The sequence below is a fragment of the Hibiscus syriacus genome, unplaced genomic scaffold (genome assembly GCF_006381635.1).
Source record: "Hibiscus syriacus cultivar Baekdansim isolate YM2019G1 unplaced genomic scaffold, ASM638163v2 tig00020138_pilon, whole genome shotgun sequence".
Classification (NCBI taxonomy): Eukaryota; Viridiplantae; Streptophyta; class Magnoliopsida; order Malvales; family Malvaceae; genus Hibiscus; species Hibiscus syriacus.
In genome coordinates, this window is record NW_024062483.1 from 156,614 (window position 1) to 173,958 (window position 17,345).

Genomic DNA, 17,345 nt, shown 5'->3' on the forward strand with positions numbered 1-17,345 from the left:
AATTGTAGTGGCTAGGCTAACTTTATTCCTTAATGTCAATGAAACCGAAAAAAATTTCTACAAAAACATTAAACATACCAAGTTAGATATACCAAAAACTACACTGTGAAGATATACCAAAAACAATAAACATAAATAGTAGTTTATTCTTGAAACTAAAATTTGCAACACTGTTTTGTCTTTTGGTTGAAATGAAAATCGCAACGAGAGAATGAAAATCGCAACTCGGAAATGACTATCGCAACGAGAGAATCGCAACGCGAAATGAAAACCGAAACGCGAAATGAAAATCACAACGAGATAATCGCAACGCGAAATGAAAATCACAATGCGATTTTGGTTTCGCGTTGCGATTATCTCGTTGCGATTTTTATTTCGCGTTGCGATTTTCATTTCTCTCGTTCTGATAGTCATTTTCGTGTTGCGATTTTCATTTTCATGTTGCGATTTTAAGTTTAGAAACTATTCTTCTTTTGCATTACTTCAACCAAAAGACAAAACAAAGACAAATACTAACTTCACAGGGTTAAAGACTAAACAGTTTAGCAGTATTGACAGCAATCGAATGAATTTAATATGAAATCTAAGTGAAATGGTTAATCTATTATTGAAATTACCAGTAAACTTATCATCAATTTCAATATGAAAAACCTAAAATAATGCAAAAATTTCAAAATAAAGATAATTAAAAAAATTAACCCTCGGAGGTTGATTTTCCATTTCTGAATGATTGTGAGGGATTTCTGACCGTGAATGGTTGTGAGGGATTTCACCGGCGATGGGGACGGAAATCTTCGGAGATGGGGACGTATTTCGTCGTAGAGAGTGAGAGATGGAGATGGGAGTGAGTTGTGATTTTAGGTTTTAGGTTATGAGTTGCGATTACGGGATATACTGTGGATGGTTCAGTTTCCGATATATTAAGAAATTCATGTTTGGAATTTGAAAAAAAAATACGCGTTAATACAAATGGCGCTATGTAAATCGTATTGCGATAGTCAGATTCGCGTTGCGATTTACGTATTCGCATTGCGATTTTCCTAATTCGCATTGTGATTTACGTAATCGCGTTGCGATTTACGTATTTGCATTGCGAATTAGGAAAATCGCAACGCGAATACGTAAATCGCAATGCGAATTAGTAAAATCGCAACGCGATTTTGGGAAATCGCAATGCGATAGTCAGAACCGCGTCGCGAATCTGGAAACTGATTTACGATACCGGAGATCGCGTTGCGAATTATCGATCTCATTGCGATTTAGTTGGTCATTTTGGCAAATCCAAAAAAAGTTGGTTAAAATCGTATATTATAAGGCATTTTTGGTCACTGAGGTTATTTTCTCTATTTCAAAACGTTTTTTCTTTATAACATTTATCGTCAATTATATTTACTAGACTTCTATTTTTCAATTTTGGATTTTACCAAGACAAAAAGTGAACTTTTCTCTCAAAGAAATGACTTGACTGGAGATATTTCAAAGAAATGCTTCAATTAAAAATATTTTTAAATCAACTTTTTTGTAGTATATATATACATGCATCCAATGCTAGCTCTTCACAACTTAGCAATTGGCAAAGAAAAAGATACCCGAACAGCTTCTTTTATCTTTGCATGTACTGCAAAACAATGAGTTCAATCCATGTCCTTCTGCCTTTAACTTTTGGGACATTGGCATCTCTTGTCATGTCCCGAGCAATCCATGAAACCGCCGTTGTTGAACAATACGAGCAATGGATGGCCGATTACGGTCGAAAATATGCTAGCAGCTCGGAGAAGGAGAGGCGTCTTGATATATTCAAGGAGAACTTGGAATATATTGAAAGCTTCAACAATGACGGGAACAAGACTTTTAAGTTGGGGATCAATGAATTTGCTGACATGACATACGATGAGTTCTTAGAGTCTTACATAGGATACAACATGCAAGACAACCTCATAGTGTCAACCTCAACATCGTTTTTGTATGAAAAGTTTTCGGATGCTCCCACAAGCTTCGATTGGAGGGACAAAGATGCCGTCACTCCTGTTAAGAATCAGGGCAGATGCGGTAAGTCTTAATTCGTATCTAAAATAATCAGATTATATAAATTTACGAGTAGACTACACCAAATATTTCAATACCATTGAACTGCATGCAAATATCTTATTCCACTTAACTTTTAATTTATCCAATTATAATAACTTTTATTTTAACTTCAATTATGTCATTGGGCATTTATAATCTAAACGGTGTGATGGTAATGAAAAAACGACATCGTTTTGGTGCAGCTATTGATGCCCAAAACGATGTCGTTTTAGACACTGATTTAAAGGTACATCGATTTTGCTACTAAACTTTTAAATATTTTTGGCACAATACTTCTTCACGTTTTAATGATTTTCGATATCTTGTCACGAAAGATTATTGGTAATAGGTGATGATTGGCTGCCGACCACGGTTGAAAAAATGTAGTGTTAAAAAGTGAATTGTTTAAAAGTTTAGTAGCAAAGCCGATACACCTCTAAAGTTTAATGCATAAACCGTAGTTCCTTTGGGCATCTATGGTCATCCCCAAAATGATTTCTTTTTGTCCACATCATACTAGGACCAAAAGATTTATCCACATCATCTCGCTGTTAAAATTTAACTACCCTGTTGGAGAAATTGAAAGTTGAACCGTATAAACGATAAAAGACCTATTATTCAGTGATATTTGATTTAGTTTACCCTAAATTTAAAATGTAATAAACCTTCTTATATAATTTATATTTTAATAGTACCCTCCTTTGATTTTAAAATAACTTCCACCATTATATACGTTTGCAGGATGTTGTTGGGTATTCTCAGCAGTGGCAGCCGTTGAAGGGATTATCAAAATAAAAAACGGTGAACTAATCTCATTATCAGAGCAACAACTGTTGGATTGCAGCACAGACGGAGGAAACCAGGGTTGCAATGGCGGATGGATGATTAGCGCTTTCGGTTACATAAAAAAAAACCAAGGGATAACCACAAAAGAAAGCTACCCATACGAAGAAATGCAAGAAACATGCGACCTCGAGAAACAGACAACAAAAGCCGCCACCATCAGTGAATACCAAATGGTGCCCGAAAACAATGAAGATGAACTTCTTAAGGCGGTCGCAAATCAACCCGTGTCAGTCGCACTCGACGGCAGTGGGCCGGACTTTAAGTTTTACAATGGTGGAGTGTTTACGGGAGAATGTAGCAGTAGGCTCACACATGCAGTCACTATTGTTGGATATGGAACGGATGAGAGTGGTCTGGACTATTGGGTGATTAAGAATTCATGGGGAAACACGTGGGGTGAAAATGGGTTTATGAGAATCCAAAGGGGTGCCGATACACCGGGTGGCTTATGTGGTATCGCCATGAAAGCTTCTTTTCCGGTTGCATAACTCCACATCTCTCTACCTGCAAAATAAAATTACTTGTACTACTATCTAGTTTTATTTTCAAGGATCTTGATAGATATGTTACCATAGGTCCATGATCGACATTTCCTTGTGTCTTGCCGTATATGGTTACACTTTGGTTAGCTTGTTATTAAGGTATAATCGGCTACATAAGCCTCCTATTGTAACGGTTAAAGCAAAATCTATTTGTAATTGATTTTCTACGGTTGATAAAGAAACCTAATACTCTTCCATTTCCTTGTTGTCACTGATTGTATTTCACTTCTCTATTAAGAACTGTTGTTCAACAATGTCCGGTCATTGTGCCGGAGTCTCAAGATTTCATCATGGGATCATTCGTTAAATGATCCTGGCGTCGTTTCTCTTCCATCGTTGTGCCGACGATTGAGTCCTTTACTCTCACGTCGTTGCTAATGCAGAATTTGTAGATTTTTCCGATCTCCAGTTTTGTTCTTGTTGTTCTGTTGCTTCTGCTACTAGTTGTTTCCATTCTCATCTATCTCATTACTTTTGCCATGGTTCTCTTCGTTTTTCGTCGTCAACACTATTTTTTCTTGATGATTCTCATGCCCAGATTCATTTGCATTATCAATTGGCATTAATGATCTCTATCGTGAGTTCAACACCAAAGCATGGTTATCGAGACGTTTCTCTGCCCTGGTGACGGAGAGTGCAAATAGTACACCCCAGACGGTGTAACTAGTCTCGAAAAAGTAAGTGCTTATCTTCCATAAATCAGATTAAACACCAAATTGTAGTGTCGCCACCAATCTTTTATATGGAGAGATTGGTCACAAAAATGTCATATTATTTTAATAAAGATTCCTAAGAATAATATTAAAATAATACAACTCGGGTATGCTTACCAGAAAAATGAGTTCGAGAGTACGTTATGTATGGGAAAGAATTAGCATTCCCACAACGCCCAAAATTAGTACTGATATTTATTAATTAAATGTCTTTGCAGTAAATAATAGACTTGCTTTCTAAATTCAAATTTAATATCGATAATTACTAAGTAATATTTAACATTAATATTAATCATTTTATTAAAATATTTAATATTAAAATTAAAAAAAAAGTATAAATTATGTATAATAATAATCCTAAAATAAAAAATACTAATATTAATTGTACTAATGATTAATGATTAAAGAAATAATATAATAAAAAAATTAATTAACCCTATTTAAAATTCAGCTAAAATAATAGATTAATTATTTAATTTACCCTAAATTAATTCGGGACTAAAATATAAGCTTATTAACATAATAGGGACTAAACATATGATTTAACCTTAAAATATATGTATTCATATAATAAGGACTAAAATAAAAATATAAAAAATGCGAAAACCAAATTAAAAAAATGCAAAACCTGATTTCGGGACCAAATCATAAAGCTTACAAAACCGTAGGGATTACGCGCGTAGTTGACCCATGCTAAAATTACAAAGATACCCTCCCCCAAAACATCGTCGTTCAGGAGAGGGTATATATAGCCCCAAACCAGTCCTTTAAGGACTATCTGTCACATTTCTCTCGTCTTTCTCTCTCTAAACCGAGAGATGCTCTAGCATCTCTCTAAAAACCCTCGGCTGAGAGATAGCTACCACCGGCCGACAGCCTTACGCCGCCTTACTCCACCACCGCTGCCACCACCCACGGTAGTCGAAAAATACCAAACTACCCTAAAACATAGATCTGAACACCCTCGTCACGAATCCGAGTCCTTTTTTTAGTAAAAATCCTTAAATAAGCCTATATCTCTTTGCTCTTTCGTTGCTTGCTTGGCAGTTTTTGGGATACTTACTGTTGTCTGTCTCTATTTCTCTCTTGCTTCATTTTTGTTTTTGTTGTATGTTTCTTGTTCTTTTCGCCGTAGCTTACAGAACTGGGGTTTATATAGCCCTTGAAGATCGATATAATGATGATGAGAACTGGTGAGTCACCGGACCTACGGTGGTGACTCACCCTAGCTTGATGTGTTGTACGGTCCTCGTTCAACTTCTGGAATCTTCAAGATAGTTCTGGAGAGACGGTGACCATCGTGGCAGTCTTCGGTTGGAGCATCAGAGGCGATGGTCGGAATAGATCCTAAGGTGATGATACCTTAGGGTTTCGTCTAGATGAGATATGGACCCTCTATATTCCCTTTGATCGAACAGATGAGGAGAAGCGGCGCAAGAGAAGAGTTATGGAAACCCTAACTGCCAGTGGGGCTTCTCACGTGGGATTACTGGATCTGGGTCTGGACTGGTTGTTGGGCCTGTGAATTGCTTTGTAACCGGGCTCCCAAGTTATCAATTGGGCCTCCAAACTTGTAAATGGGCCTTCGGGTTATATAAATAATAATATATAATATAATAACGTATATAATAAACGTCACTTGGACGAAAACTAGTGTCGTCAATGGTCATTATTATCTTCAGTGTCTTTTCCGGTAATCAGATTCGTCATTGTCTTATTCATCGGTTTTATTGATATTTCTCGTTGTCTCCTATCGCTTCACTTTTTACAATCTCTGGTTTGCTACTATTTCAACTCATTTCATCGTTTCTTCGGTTTTTGACCGAAATTGATTCTTGTTGGATCTTCTAGGTAGATTTTGTTAGTTCTTGAAGACTGGATCTTATGTTGTTTCGAGTGTTAAGAAAATTACAAATTTTTCGTTCATGCCTTCGACTAAATGTTTCAGTGATCTTGCTGGAGGCTTTGTTTCATCTCTTCCTTATAATATGGGTTAGTTTTCTGGAGTTTTTTTGAATGGTTTGTTTACATTTAGAGTTGTTGGGAGTTCAATTCCTTGCTTCCATTGAAAACAAATTTTGTTACGTGTTGCATTATTATCGATGTGCTACATGGTATTGAACCATTGGTTTTACTAGATTATGCATTCTTCATGGTTTGTTACCAGCTCCATGGGTATGAACAACAGGAAAAACAACGAAAGGTAAATAAAGTAGAACAGAGGAAGCGTCACACTTTCAATTCAATTAGAACGGGAGGAAGCATCACACTTACGATTCAAGTAAAATGAAAGGATGCATAACACTTTTGATTCTCGTCAAAAGTAGAACGAAAGGAAGCATCACACTTTCGTTTCAAGTAGAATGAAAAGAGGCATGGCACTTTCGATTCTCAATGACAGAATGATGAAGGAAGTGAAAGCATATTTCTTAATCAAGAACCAACTCAAGTGCTATATTTACTTCAAGAAAGTTGAAGAAGTAGGGTGAATATTGGAATGTTAATAGAATTAGTTAATATTTGTTATTAGGTAGTTACACTTTGGTTAGCTTGTTATCAAAGCTTAATGAGCTATATAAGCCTCCTATTGTAATGTCTAAAGCAAGATGTATTTTTAATTCATTTTCTAAGGTTGAGAAAGGAACATAATAGTCTTCCATTTACTTGTTATCACCGATTGTCTTTCACTTCTCTATTAAGTACTTTCATTCAGCAACACACGACCATTGTTCATCAAATAATAGTATAAATGAGTAAATATATTTGGCTGGTTGACTGAGTTGCTCATCTTTATTCACTTATATTTTTTAGGTCTTGAGTTCTAGACCTACTAGGAGTACTCCCCTTCATTCCCCTAAAGTCTCCTTCCCCTTGCATTTAGGTAAAATCAAGATTAGATATAAAATTTGTAAAAACAAATAATAGTATAAGTGTAACACCCTGAACTCATATACATACATTCCATGGTTGAAACTCAGTAAAAATTTGAATTTTTAAAATTTATCCAAATTTAATCACTTTAATAAACTAATATAATCATGTAAAATCATCGTATAGTATTTAAAGGTCCAAATCCATAACAGATTCAAGCATCAAATAGATAGTTCTATACTTTTTCATATCATAAAATAAATTGTCTAATTTAAAATATTTCTATACTCTGATAAAATATAAACTTTATCAAATACACATAACTTAATTCATAATTATATCTATAATGGCATATCTTAGACATTTCTTAATCGTATACATGCCATCTAGTAAATTTAAAATAGTAGGATGTCATTATTGATACCTATAACTTTTTTTATTTATTGATGCCCACTCAACTCCTTACTTAACTTGCTCTTCTTTTCCTAGGCGTGAAAATCATGACACACTAAGTATACACTTAGTGAGACATTATAAACAAACTAAAGTGATATAAATATCAAACAACTTAATAACATCTAAACTACATATTCATTTATATAAAACTTAATAATATCATAACAATTTAAAACATTAACTTAAATTCCAATAAAATCACTAAATATCCAAACCAATTTATTCTAGCCATTTTCCCTCATGAATGACCTGAAAATCACCATCTCATGATTTTATTAAAACCATGATAAACAATATAATACATAATAGTCATATTAAAATCATGATAAACAATATCATAAATAATAGTCATATCATATTCTTTTTTCATTTCATTCATATACAATACGGAACATTCATACCTCATTTTAATCTTTCACTTTCATATTCACTTTGACATTTCATTTTCATAATCCAAACTTTCACATTTCAGAACTCATTCTTAGATTCAGAACATGTTTATGGACTCTTAACTTATTTAAGATTCATAACTTAATTTCATATTTCATAGTTTATTTTCAATTTCATAGCCAATGCATATTTATGAGAATGCATGGTACGTGAGTCAGATGAGTATGCGTAATAAGCACTTTAGTGCTATCACCAAAATCAGACAATCCACTCCAGGTGCAATCATATCACTTGCACCAATGGTGTTATACATAATGTACACAAATGTACCATATCATAATCATAATCACTCCACCTCATGGCATGCCAATTGTACCTACGACCTTCAATGCAACATAAAATGGGATTTTCTATTAATTATTATATGTTATAGAATTATCAAAGATATAAATATCTCAACATATCCAACTTTTCATATCATAACATGATGTGCAATTCATACCCTAAATCATTCATAAAACTTTATACAAATATCATGGGAATAATCCATAATGAAAATAAAAACATATTTTAAAATAATATGAGGTTGACTTATCACAAGTCATTCGTGATCAGAATAATTAATTAAATAAATGCTCTAACTTATTATTACTTTCTTTTTTAAACATATAAATATCATATTTCTTGTATAATAAATATCATAATTTATCATGCCAATGTAATAACATTGACTCATTTCAAACATTCTAAGATAACATATATCATAAGAGTATCATAACATACATAGTTTACCACATTCTAAATTTTATTTCATATTATGGCAGTTTGCACTACCTTCAAAGAAATATTATTATGTATTAATATATAGACTTAAAATTATTCAGTTTATACGAATGGAAACTAGACTCAAATAAGAATCTAACCATATAAGGCACTCCGTTTAGTTCATATTGTACAATTTATAGTGAATTTTCTAATCTGACTTACAGAAGTTGTTTTGAGCAAAATCTACTGCCCTGTTGTTTGACATATCCTCAATTAAAAATTCATATCTTTTTGTATACTTCTTGAAATCAGTATAAGTTTGTTTTCAACGAAACTAGACTGGTATAAAAATCCAAATACATAAAAATCACCCCTAATAATTTCTATAAAATTTATGGTGATTTTCTAAACTTACTATTCAGAACATAAATTTGGGCATATTTCACTAACTTGTATTTCTAGCTTAATAACTAATAATTCTATTCGCATACCAAATGAACCTATATGCATGAATCACAAAATTTCATAACATTTAGGAGTCAATTCTTACAATAAACTCCATCACTGGCTCATCGCAACCCAATGTTTGCACAATGACATAAATACAAATTAAATATGCACTCACCTTGAATCTTTAGCTTGCAACTTTCCTTAGAAATCCACATTCATCCTTAGGCTTCTCCTTATTTTTAATATTGTTTGATCTTGATTTCAAGCACACAATCTAAATGAACATCATTCACAAAACATGTACAATTCAAACCACATGTTAGAATCTCACTAACATATGCACACAATAGAAACTAAATTCCTAAAAATATTTCGATGCTTATTCGATACTAATCCCATGTCACAACATAAATGTTGACTTTAACACTTCAAGTTGGCCATTCAATTCCCTTTTTATCCAAATTCACCCAAACTTGACATAACCTTTTTCAACTTTCCATTTTAACTAGTAATTATGAATTCTTTTAGAATTCATCTCAACTTTTCCATTTTATTCTAAATAGTCCTTTGCCCTTTTACTTCAATTCAAGTCTTAAACAACTTAATTAAATTTCTGGCATCTAATTTCCATCCTAATACCTCAAAAATTCCATTGTTACCACTTAATTTACTAACTTTATATTTTCCATTTATTAAACTTTGACAACTTCCCAAAATAGTCAAATTTCACATTCTAACACCAAATTCATTAGTCTAACATTAATTTCCATTATAGTACTTCATGTATTGAATAAATACATCATTTCTAACCCCTAACTTTAACAAAATTACAAATTGGTTCACATAATTTTCTAAAGCTTGTAGCATCCTTCTTACATCATTTCTAACCCTTGTATAATTTTCCATAATTTGTATCACTTCCAAAAGCTTAGGTCGAATGTTAAGGGGGTAGGGTTTCATGCTTTCACTTGATTTAAATTTGATTTGAGCATGAAATCAACATCTATTCAACATTTTAGAACCTCTACAATCAAACCCCTAACTCAATTTATTCAAATCACAAATTTCCCCAATATAAGGTTTAGGTCGAAAATTAGTATAGCATTTTGGTTTTGAACATCAAACACGATTTGAAATGATTATACAACCTCAATTACCTCAAAATATATAATCAATTCATAAAACCCTAACATGAACATAAACCTTAAAGTTTGGGAACTTAACATTCAAGCAAGATTAGCATGAAATAATGGTACCAAATGATAGAGCTCTTCGAATAGAACAATTTTCTATTTCATGGTTTGATCCAAAATCCAAAAGAAATTGCTCAAAAATGAAAAATAAAATTTCTCTTACTTAGGTTATAAGGAGCACGAAATGGGGGTTGAATAAGGTCTTATTTTCATGAAGTTTCTAGTTAATTTAATGTGAATTTGTTAAGCTTAAATGAATTTAAAATTCATTTAATTAGGAAATGACAATTTTACCGTTAATGAAACTTGATAATTGCATCCATACCAAGCCAGATGTTGGTTATCATCTTCCAAAGTCAAAGATGAACAAAATATTATACATTTGACAACTTTTCTTTGATTGCGCCACCTACATTTGATGAAGATAATTATCCAGTTTGGGAAGTACACATGGAGACTTACCGGAGGCTATAGATCTTTGGGAAGCAGTTGAAGAAGACTATGAGATTCTTGCATTACCTACCGGCCAACCCACCGTAGCAAAGATTAAAACACAAAAAGAAAAGAAGACAAAAAAATCAAAGGCAAAAAACATGTTTATTTGTTGCAGCATCATTGACTATTTTCACCAGACTTATGTCTTTAAAGTCAGCAAAAAAATATGGGATTATCTTAAGGCTGAGTACGAGAGAGATAAAAAAATTCGAGGGATGGAAGTATTGAATATTGTATGTGAAATTGAGATGCAGAAGATGAAGGAGACCGAGATAATCAAGGAGTATTCTGACATGCTCTTTCGCATAGCCAATAAAATCAGACTGTTAGGTTTGACTCTATCAGATGTGTAAAAAATCCTTCTAAAAATACTTGAGAGGTTTGAGGCCACCATCAACACCTTAAAGAACACGAAAGATATGTCAAAGATTACTTTGGCATTACTCTTAAGTGCTTTGTAAGCACAAGAGCAAAGAAGTGTAATGGGGCAAGAAAAGGACATTGAAAGTGCTCTACCGGTTAAACATCAAGATGATGAAAGAATATAAGGCCAAAGAACAAAAAGTTTCACGCTACGAGTGGAGAAAATTTTGCATTGAGGGACAAAAACAAAGCTTGGAATAGAAGACCATTAGTAAAGAAGGACTATCCTTTGTGTCAAAATTGTGGAAAGAAAGGCCATCCTCCTTTCAAGTGTTAGAGAAGACCATATGAAAAGTGTAGCAAGTGTAACCAAATGGGACGTGAAGCTGTTATTTATCAAACGTTCGATTAAAATCCATAATTATGGGCACATATTTACAATGTATATTGTTATCATAAAATATGACATAAATTAAGTGACCAATTATGTTATAAGGTCATAAGGTATTAGAAGCGTCATGGAATAAAAGTGTATATACTATTAAAGTTGTATTTATAACTTGATAAGGGGCAGAGTTAAAAGTACAGACAATAATTGATTCTTAAATTAGCTATGTAAAGGGGTTATGGACCTCTAGAAATAAACATTCTCGTATTTGCTCTTATCCCCGTCATAGAGTTTATACTTAAAGGAACTCTATCTTCTAAGAAGATCACAATCAAAGATATACTCATTGATTTCAACCTATCAATTAATTCAGGTACGCTTCCACAAATCTAGTATTTATTATTCTTGATGAATTGACATGATTAGATCCTGATTATTATTCATATTTATTATAATTTTGGTTCTAACAAGTGGCATCATCGCCAGATCATGTTGAATCATTGAGAATCAACATTTTCTTTTATTTTTTTCGATTTGATTTGTTTCTAAGGTTTAAAGGGTTTGATATTTGAATTAAGGTATATCGATTTAGGGTTTTAATAAATTTATAGTAATCAAATCTGATATATCGTATTCAGAGCTTATTTGATTGATCATGCGATAACCTTGTTACGACAACAGTGTTTTTGTGTGTTCATCTTTTACGTTTCCTTCCTTCTATCAAAAAGATATTAAAGTTTCAATTTTGATTTCCTTTAATTTCTTTATAGCCAAAAAAATCCAACAATAATGAGCTAAGTTTTACAAATTCATGTGTAAAACAAGTTCTGTTATAACTTCACTAAGGTGTTTTTATTTTATATGTGGGATAAATCCATTAAGACATTAAGGTAAGTGGATTAAGGTTCAAGAGTTGGATTTATTTTATTTATATTCTTTGCCGCTAGTTATATTAGTTTCAAGCAAGTTTTGTTTTGGTAGTGCTCATACATGCATTAAAATATTTGCTTTTCTGGTGTTATGGCTTTTCATGACCTTTTGTTTTTATTGATATTTATTAATATGGAGGGTTTCTTGAGGTTTTGATAAAAGCAATTGATTTTCTTGGCATTAAGAACGAAATTATTGACATGTTAACTTAGGTTAGTTATTGGTTATTTATGGAGAATTATCGATTAATAATGACAATTGTTGTAAACGAAAAGGAAAATTGGTTTTTAATATATGGCAGTTTTCGTTATTAAGTTCAAAAATTGAAATTTGGTAATAATTGATTTTGTTTCCATGATATTGATTCTGAATATAGTATTAGATTAATTACGAAGTTGGTTTTGATTTCTTGTTTCGTGTTTTGGTTTAATTTGGTGAATTCATGATTAAGAAATTCTTGAGGAGTAGTCAATTTTTTTTTGGTTTCTAATAACATCGTTTATAAAACCTTATTACGGGTTGCTTCGGAAACTATGACGTGATTAGAAAATTAAATTTTGGTTTTTAACTGTTATGGATCGTAGAATATATTTTTGGCATTGATATATTTGATTTAATATCTACTTTTGATTTTGAATTTTGGTTAAGTATTGATTATTTTAAATTCGGTTTATTTTGGGTGATTTATGAAGTTATGAATTAAATGCATGCTTAAGTAGTTCTTCAGAAATAATCAAAGATTTGAGTTTTCATTTTATTGGGTCATTTCGGATATTGTTGTGCAACCAGAAATTTTACTTTTGACCTTCGATTGTTATAGAAATATTAAATTTGAATACTAATTCTGAAACGACTTAATTAAAGCAATAAGTCGTTAAAATGAGTCTAGTTATAAAAAATATTTCATTTTAAAATATGAAGGGTTATGTGCATGAAACTTAGGATATGTTAGTATTGATCAACCCAAAGGAAGATTAATAATTGACATAATCACATGTACAACTTTGGTAATAAGCATGTGATTTATCGGCTTGATGTTTGAGTAATAAATTGACCCAAAGGAATATTTTTGCTTGACATGTTCTTATTATCAGTGTTTGATTACTACATCAGATATAACTTAAGGTGAATATTTTGTCAAAAGATGAAATATTAATTGAGTATTTGATATCTTGATATAAGGTTTAAGTGTATTCAAATTTATTATTATTTTGGTTATCTTTTAAATTAATTAAAATATAAAATTAAGAGAAATTGATTGGTTGACAATATTTATATGGATTTGTTTATATTGTTAATGAAATATATGTATATATATTAAATTCGGGTTTTCAGTTTTGATTGTTGGCTAATAGAATATATATTTTGAAACAAATTAATTCATATTATGGCTATGTCTGATATTTTGATTAGTTGAAACATAACGCCGCCAAAGTGACCTCTTTTGTGTAGACTGATTTATTTAAAATATCAAGATGATTATATGTTTCCTGTGATTTATGCATTTATTAATGGAGCTAAATGAAAGTTAATATTTGGCCGAATTTCAAGCGACACATGTGGTAATAACTTGTGACAATTGCAAGGTATTTTTCTATGTGAGCATTAGATTAATCCAAAGATTAATCTTTTGTTTGACATAGTTTATTGTCAATGTTTGATTGCCACAACAAGAGTACTGTTTACTATTAATATTATTGTCCATAGACATGATATTGATGTAATGTTTGGTATCTTTAGATGGGAATTAGCCATAGTTTTGAATTTATTTGTTTACTTAAGATGTGAGCTTCAATTTTATTTATCTTTTGTTATGTATTCAACTAATTATTTATTTATTGCTACCATAATTTCTCCTATTATGCATTTTCTTCTCATGCTTAATAAAATGAATCTCAATGAATGAGAAAATGCACTTACATAAGTTTATGGTTGTATGAACATAGACTTTGCACTAAGGAAAGAACAATTTCCACCTCTCATTGGAGATAACGTCCTTAATTGGATTTTGAGAGGTGAAATTTGTTCAAATTGTATAAGTTTAATGGTCATTAAACACAACATTTTAGAAGCCTCAAGGGCCATATAATCTGAAAAGATTACTTAGGCTAATGGTTTCCTTGACGAAATTGAGAAATATTTTCCTAAAAAACAATAAGGCTTAAATAACATCATTTTTACTTACTTGATGTCGATAAAGTATAAGAGTCAAGGAAATATGAGGAAGTACATTATGGATATGTTTCATATTGCTTCAAGACTTAAGACATTTAATATCGAGCTTTTTTAAGAATTATTTGTTCTTGCGATTCTAGTATCGCTTGTTATATAGTTTAATCAACTCAAAGGGAGAAATGAAATCTAAATGAGCTCATTTTTCATTATGTGCAAAATAAAGAAAGGTTGAAGCATAATAAGTTTAAAAAATAAAGGTTGAAGCATAATAAGTTTAAAAGTACTCACTTGAAAAGTGCATATAAAGATAAGGGAAACAAATAAAACCATAATGTAGTTATTAAGCGTACAACTCAAAAGAGATAATAATATGTTACAAAGGTTATTCTCTTTTGAGATGAGTTAGGACAAATAAGGAGAAATTGAATTCTAAAACATTAAGTAACTATTTTAGTTATTCTATGTGATTTAGGGGCTATAAGTTTTATGATCTCATAATTAGGAATATTTTTAAGATGAGATCTATAACACTATCTTTTAGGATGTTGAGTTTGGAGGGAGAAATAAGGTTGAAGAAATTAATTCTGAGGAGGAATTGGATTATAACTCAATTTCTATTATCACTTTTGATGATATTCATGTGTTCATACATGTCGTTAGTCAATAAGTGAATCTAGAATCTTAATAAGATTATTTTTAATAACTCTCTATTTAAGATGAGAAATTGTTATGGAAGAACAAACTCAAAAACATCAAAGAACTTTAGATTATTATGTTTCTATAAGAAATAAGGATTATAGTTCAATGGTGAAATATGACTTAATCAATTTTCATCATGCATAAAATTTATGACTCTCAAAAGTGGATTAATGTCTTAAAAGAAGAGTATAAGTTCTATACAAGATAATAAAGTGTGAGAACTTGTCTCATTACCTAAAGGTACAAAACTAATTGGTTGAAAATGGATATTTAAAACCACGATGAATGCAAATGGTGATGTTGGCAAGTATAAGGCGTGTCTTGTATCTAAAGGATATACTCATAAAAACTGCATTAATTTTGTAGAGATTTTCTCTTTGTTTTCATTGAAAGACTCTTTCAGGATAATCATGATACTAGTTGCTATATTTAATCTTAAGTTATATAAGTTGGATTTTAAAAATGATAATATTGATGAGATGTTTTATAAGGTGCAATTGGAAAACTGTCTGATGATAAAAAATTAATAATATGAAAATTAGGGAAATCCATTTATGAGTTTAAATATGACTCCCGTGAATTGTATAACTAATTTCCAAGTGATTATCTCATTTGGTATTGAGATGAATTTGGTTGACAATTGTATATACTATAAGTTCAATGAAAGTAAACTACATAATACCCCTTATTGCTAAAGGAAACAAATTTAGTCTTGATCAGTGCTCTAAGAATGTTTTTGAAACTAAGGGAATATTAAAAGTTCTTTTTGCTTCAAAAGTAAATGAGGAGTTTAATGTATACTCAGATTTATATGATTTTAGAATATTAAGCAGGTATTTAAGTAATTTGGGTATGGATCATTAGATATCCGTCAAATTGATTTAAATAATACATTTAAGAACAAAAATGTTACATGCTCACATATTGAATGTCTATTAAGGAAGAGATCGTCAGGTTTACGGACTCTGATTTATTGGAATATGGATGCAAAATTGTCACATGAGCTGTTAATTATGAATTGATAAGAAAGACCACTTGAGTTATTTTGTAACAACTAATTTGTAGTCCTTTATTCCATATACAACATAACATCTTAAGTCTAAGCACATAGACATTATGTTTCTACTTGTTAAAGAAAATTCAGTGTTTATGTGTTTATAGAGCATATTGGTACAAACTCATAATTGCGCACTTAATAAGGAACTGTGGTTGCACTAATGATATGACACATGATAAAGTGTTGTTTAAAGAATTGAAGAGTATCGAGTGCAAGAGGGTCAGAATTGGAACGATGAATACATTGTCGTCAAAGGAAAATGAACCATAGCCATTGTAAGTTGTTCATGTACCGAACCGATGTCCTTTATTGATAAAAATCTAATTATCGTTAGTTAATTAGTATATAAGAGATTCAAAGTGAAATTCATAGTGGAGACATGTGTGATAGAGAATGCTATAGACCAAAAAATGTTTGAAGTAAAAATGTTAAGGAGAAGATTTTTACTCAATCCAATACATGAGGAGCAATCGACTTTTCTAGCCAAAGAAAGTTTCACAATGTCGTGGCATGAAAGACTCGGACACTATCGCCATCAAGAGATACTGAAGATAAAACTCAAAATCATGGCAATGGATCTTCCATAACTTGATGATCACATATTGACATGTATGAGTTTTCGGTTAGGAAAACAATAGAAAGTCATTTCCAAAGACGAAACGAAGAGTGACTTCTACGTTGTAGTTGATGCTCACAGACATTTCTGGACCTCAAAGAACTCATTCATTAGCAAGTAATTGATATTATGCTTCTTTTATTGATGATTTTAGAAGAATGTGTTGGATTTTCTTCTTAAAATTCAAGTCAGAATTACTGGAATATTATGGAAATTTAAAAAGATTGTGGAAAATCAAAGTGGCAATCACATTCAAATATTGAAGTCTGATAATGTTAAGGAGTATAATCGGACAATTTCAAAGCATTTTGTGAAAAAGGTTAGAATCG

The 17,345-nt window shown here is 31.4% G+C and overlaps 1 protein-coding gene across 1 annotated transcript; it reads left to right on the plus strand.

Moving 5' to 3' along the window:
* The first annotated feature begins 1,607 nt into the window (after positions 1–1,607).
* Positions 1,608–3,455, plus strand: LOC120209764 (zingipain-2-like). The gene is made up of 2 exons (XM_039208683.1): positions 1,608–2,049; positions 2,809–3,455. The coding sequence occupies exons 1-2, from the start codon at positions 1,614–1,616 to the stop codon at positions 3,399–3,401; spliced, it is 1,029 nt and encodes a 342-aa protein (XP_039064614.1). The 5' UTR covers positions 1,608–1,613; the 3' UTR covers positions 3,402–3,455.
* The last annotated feature ends 13,890 nt before the right edge of the window (positions 3,456–17,345 follow it).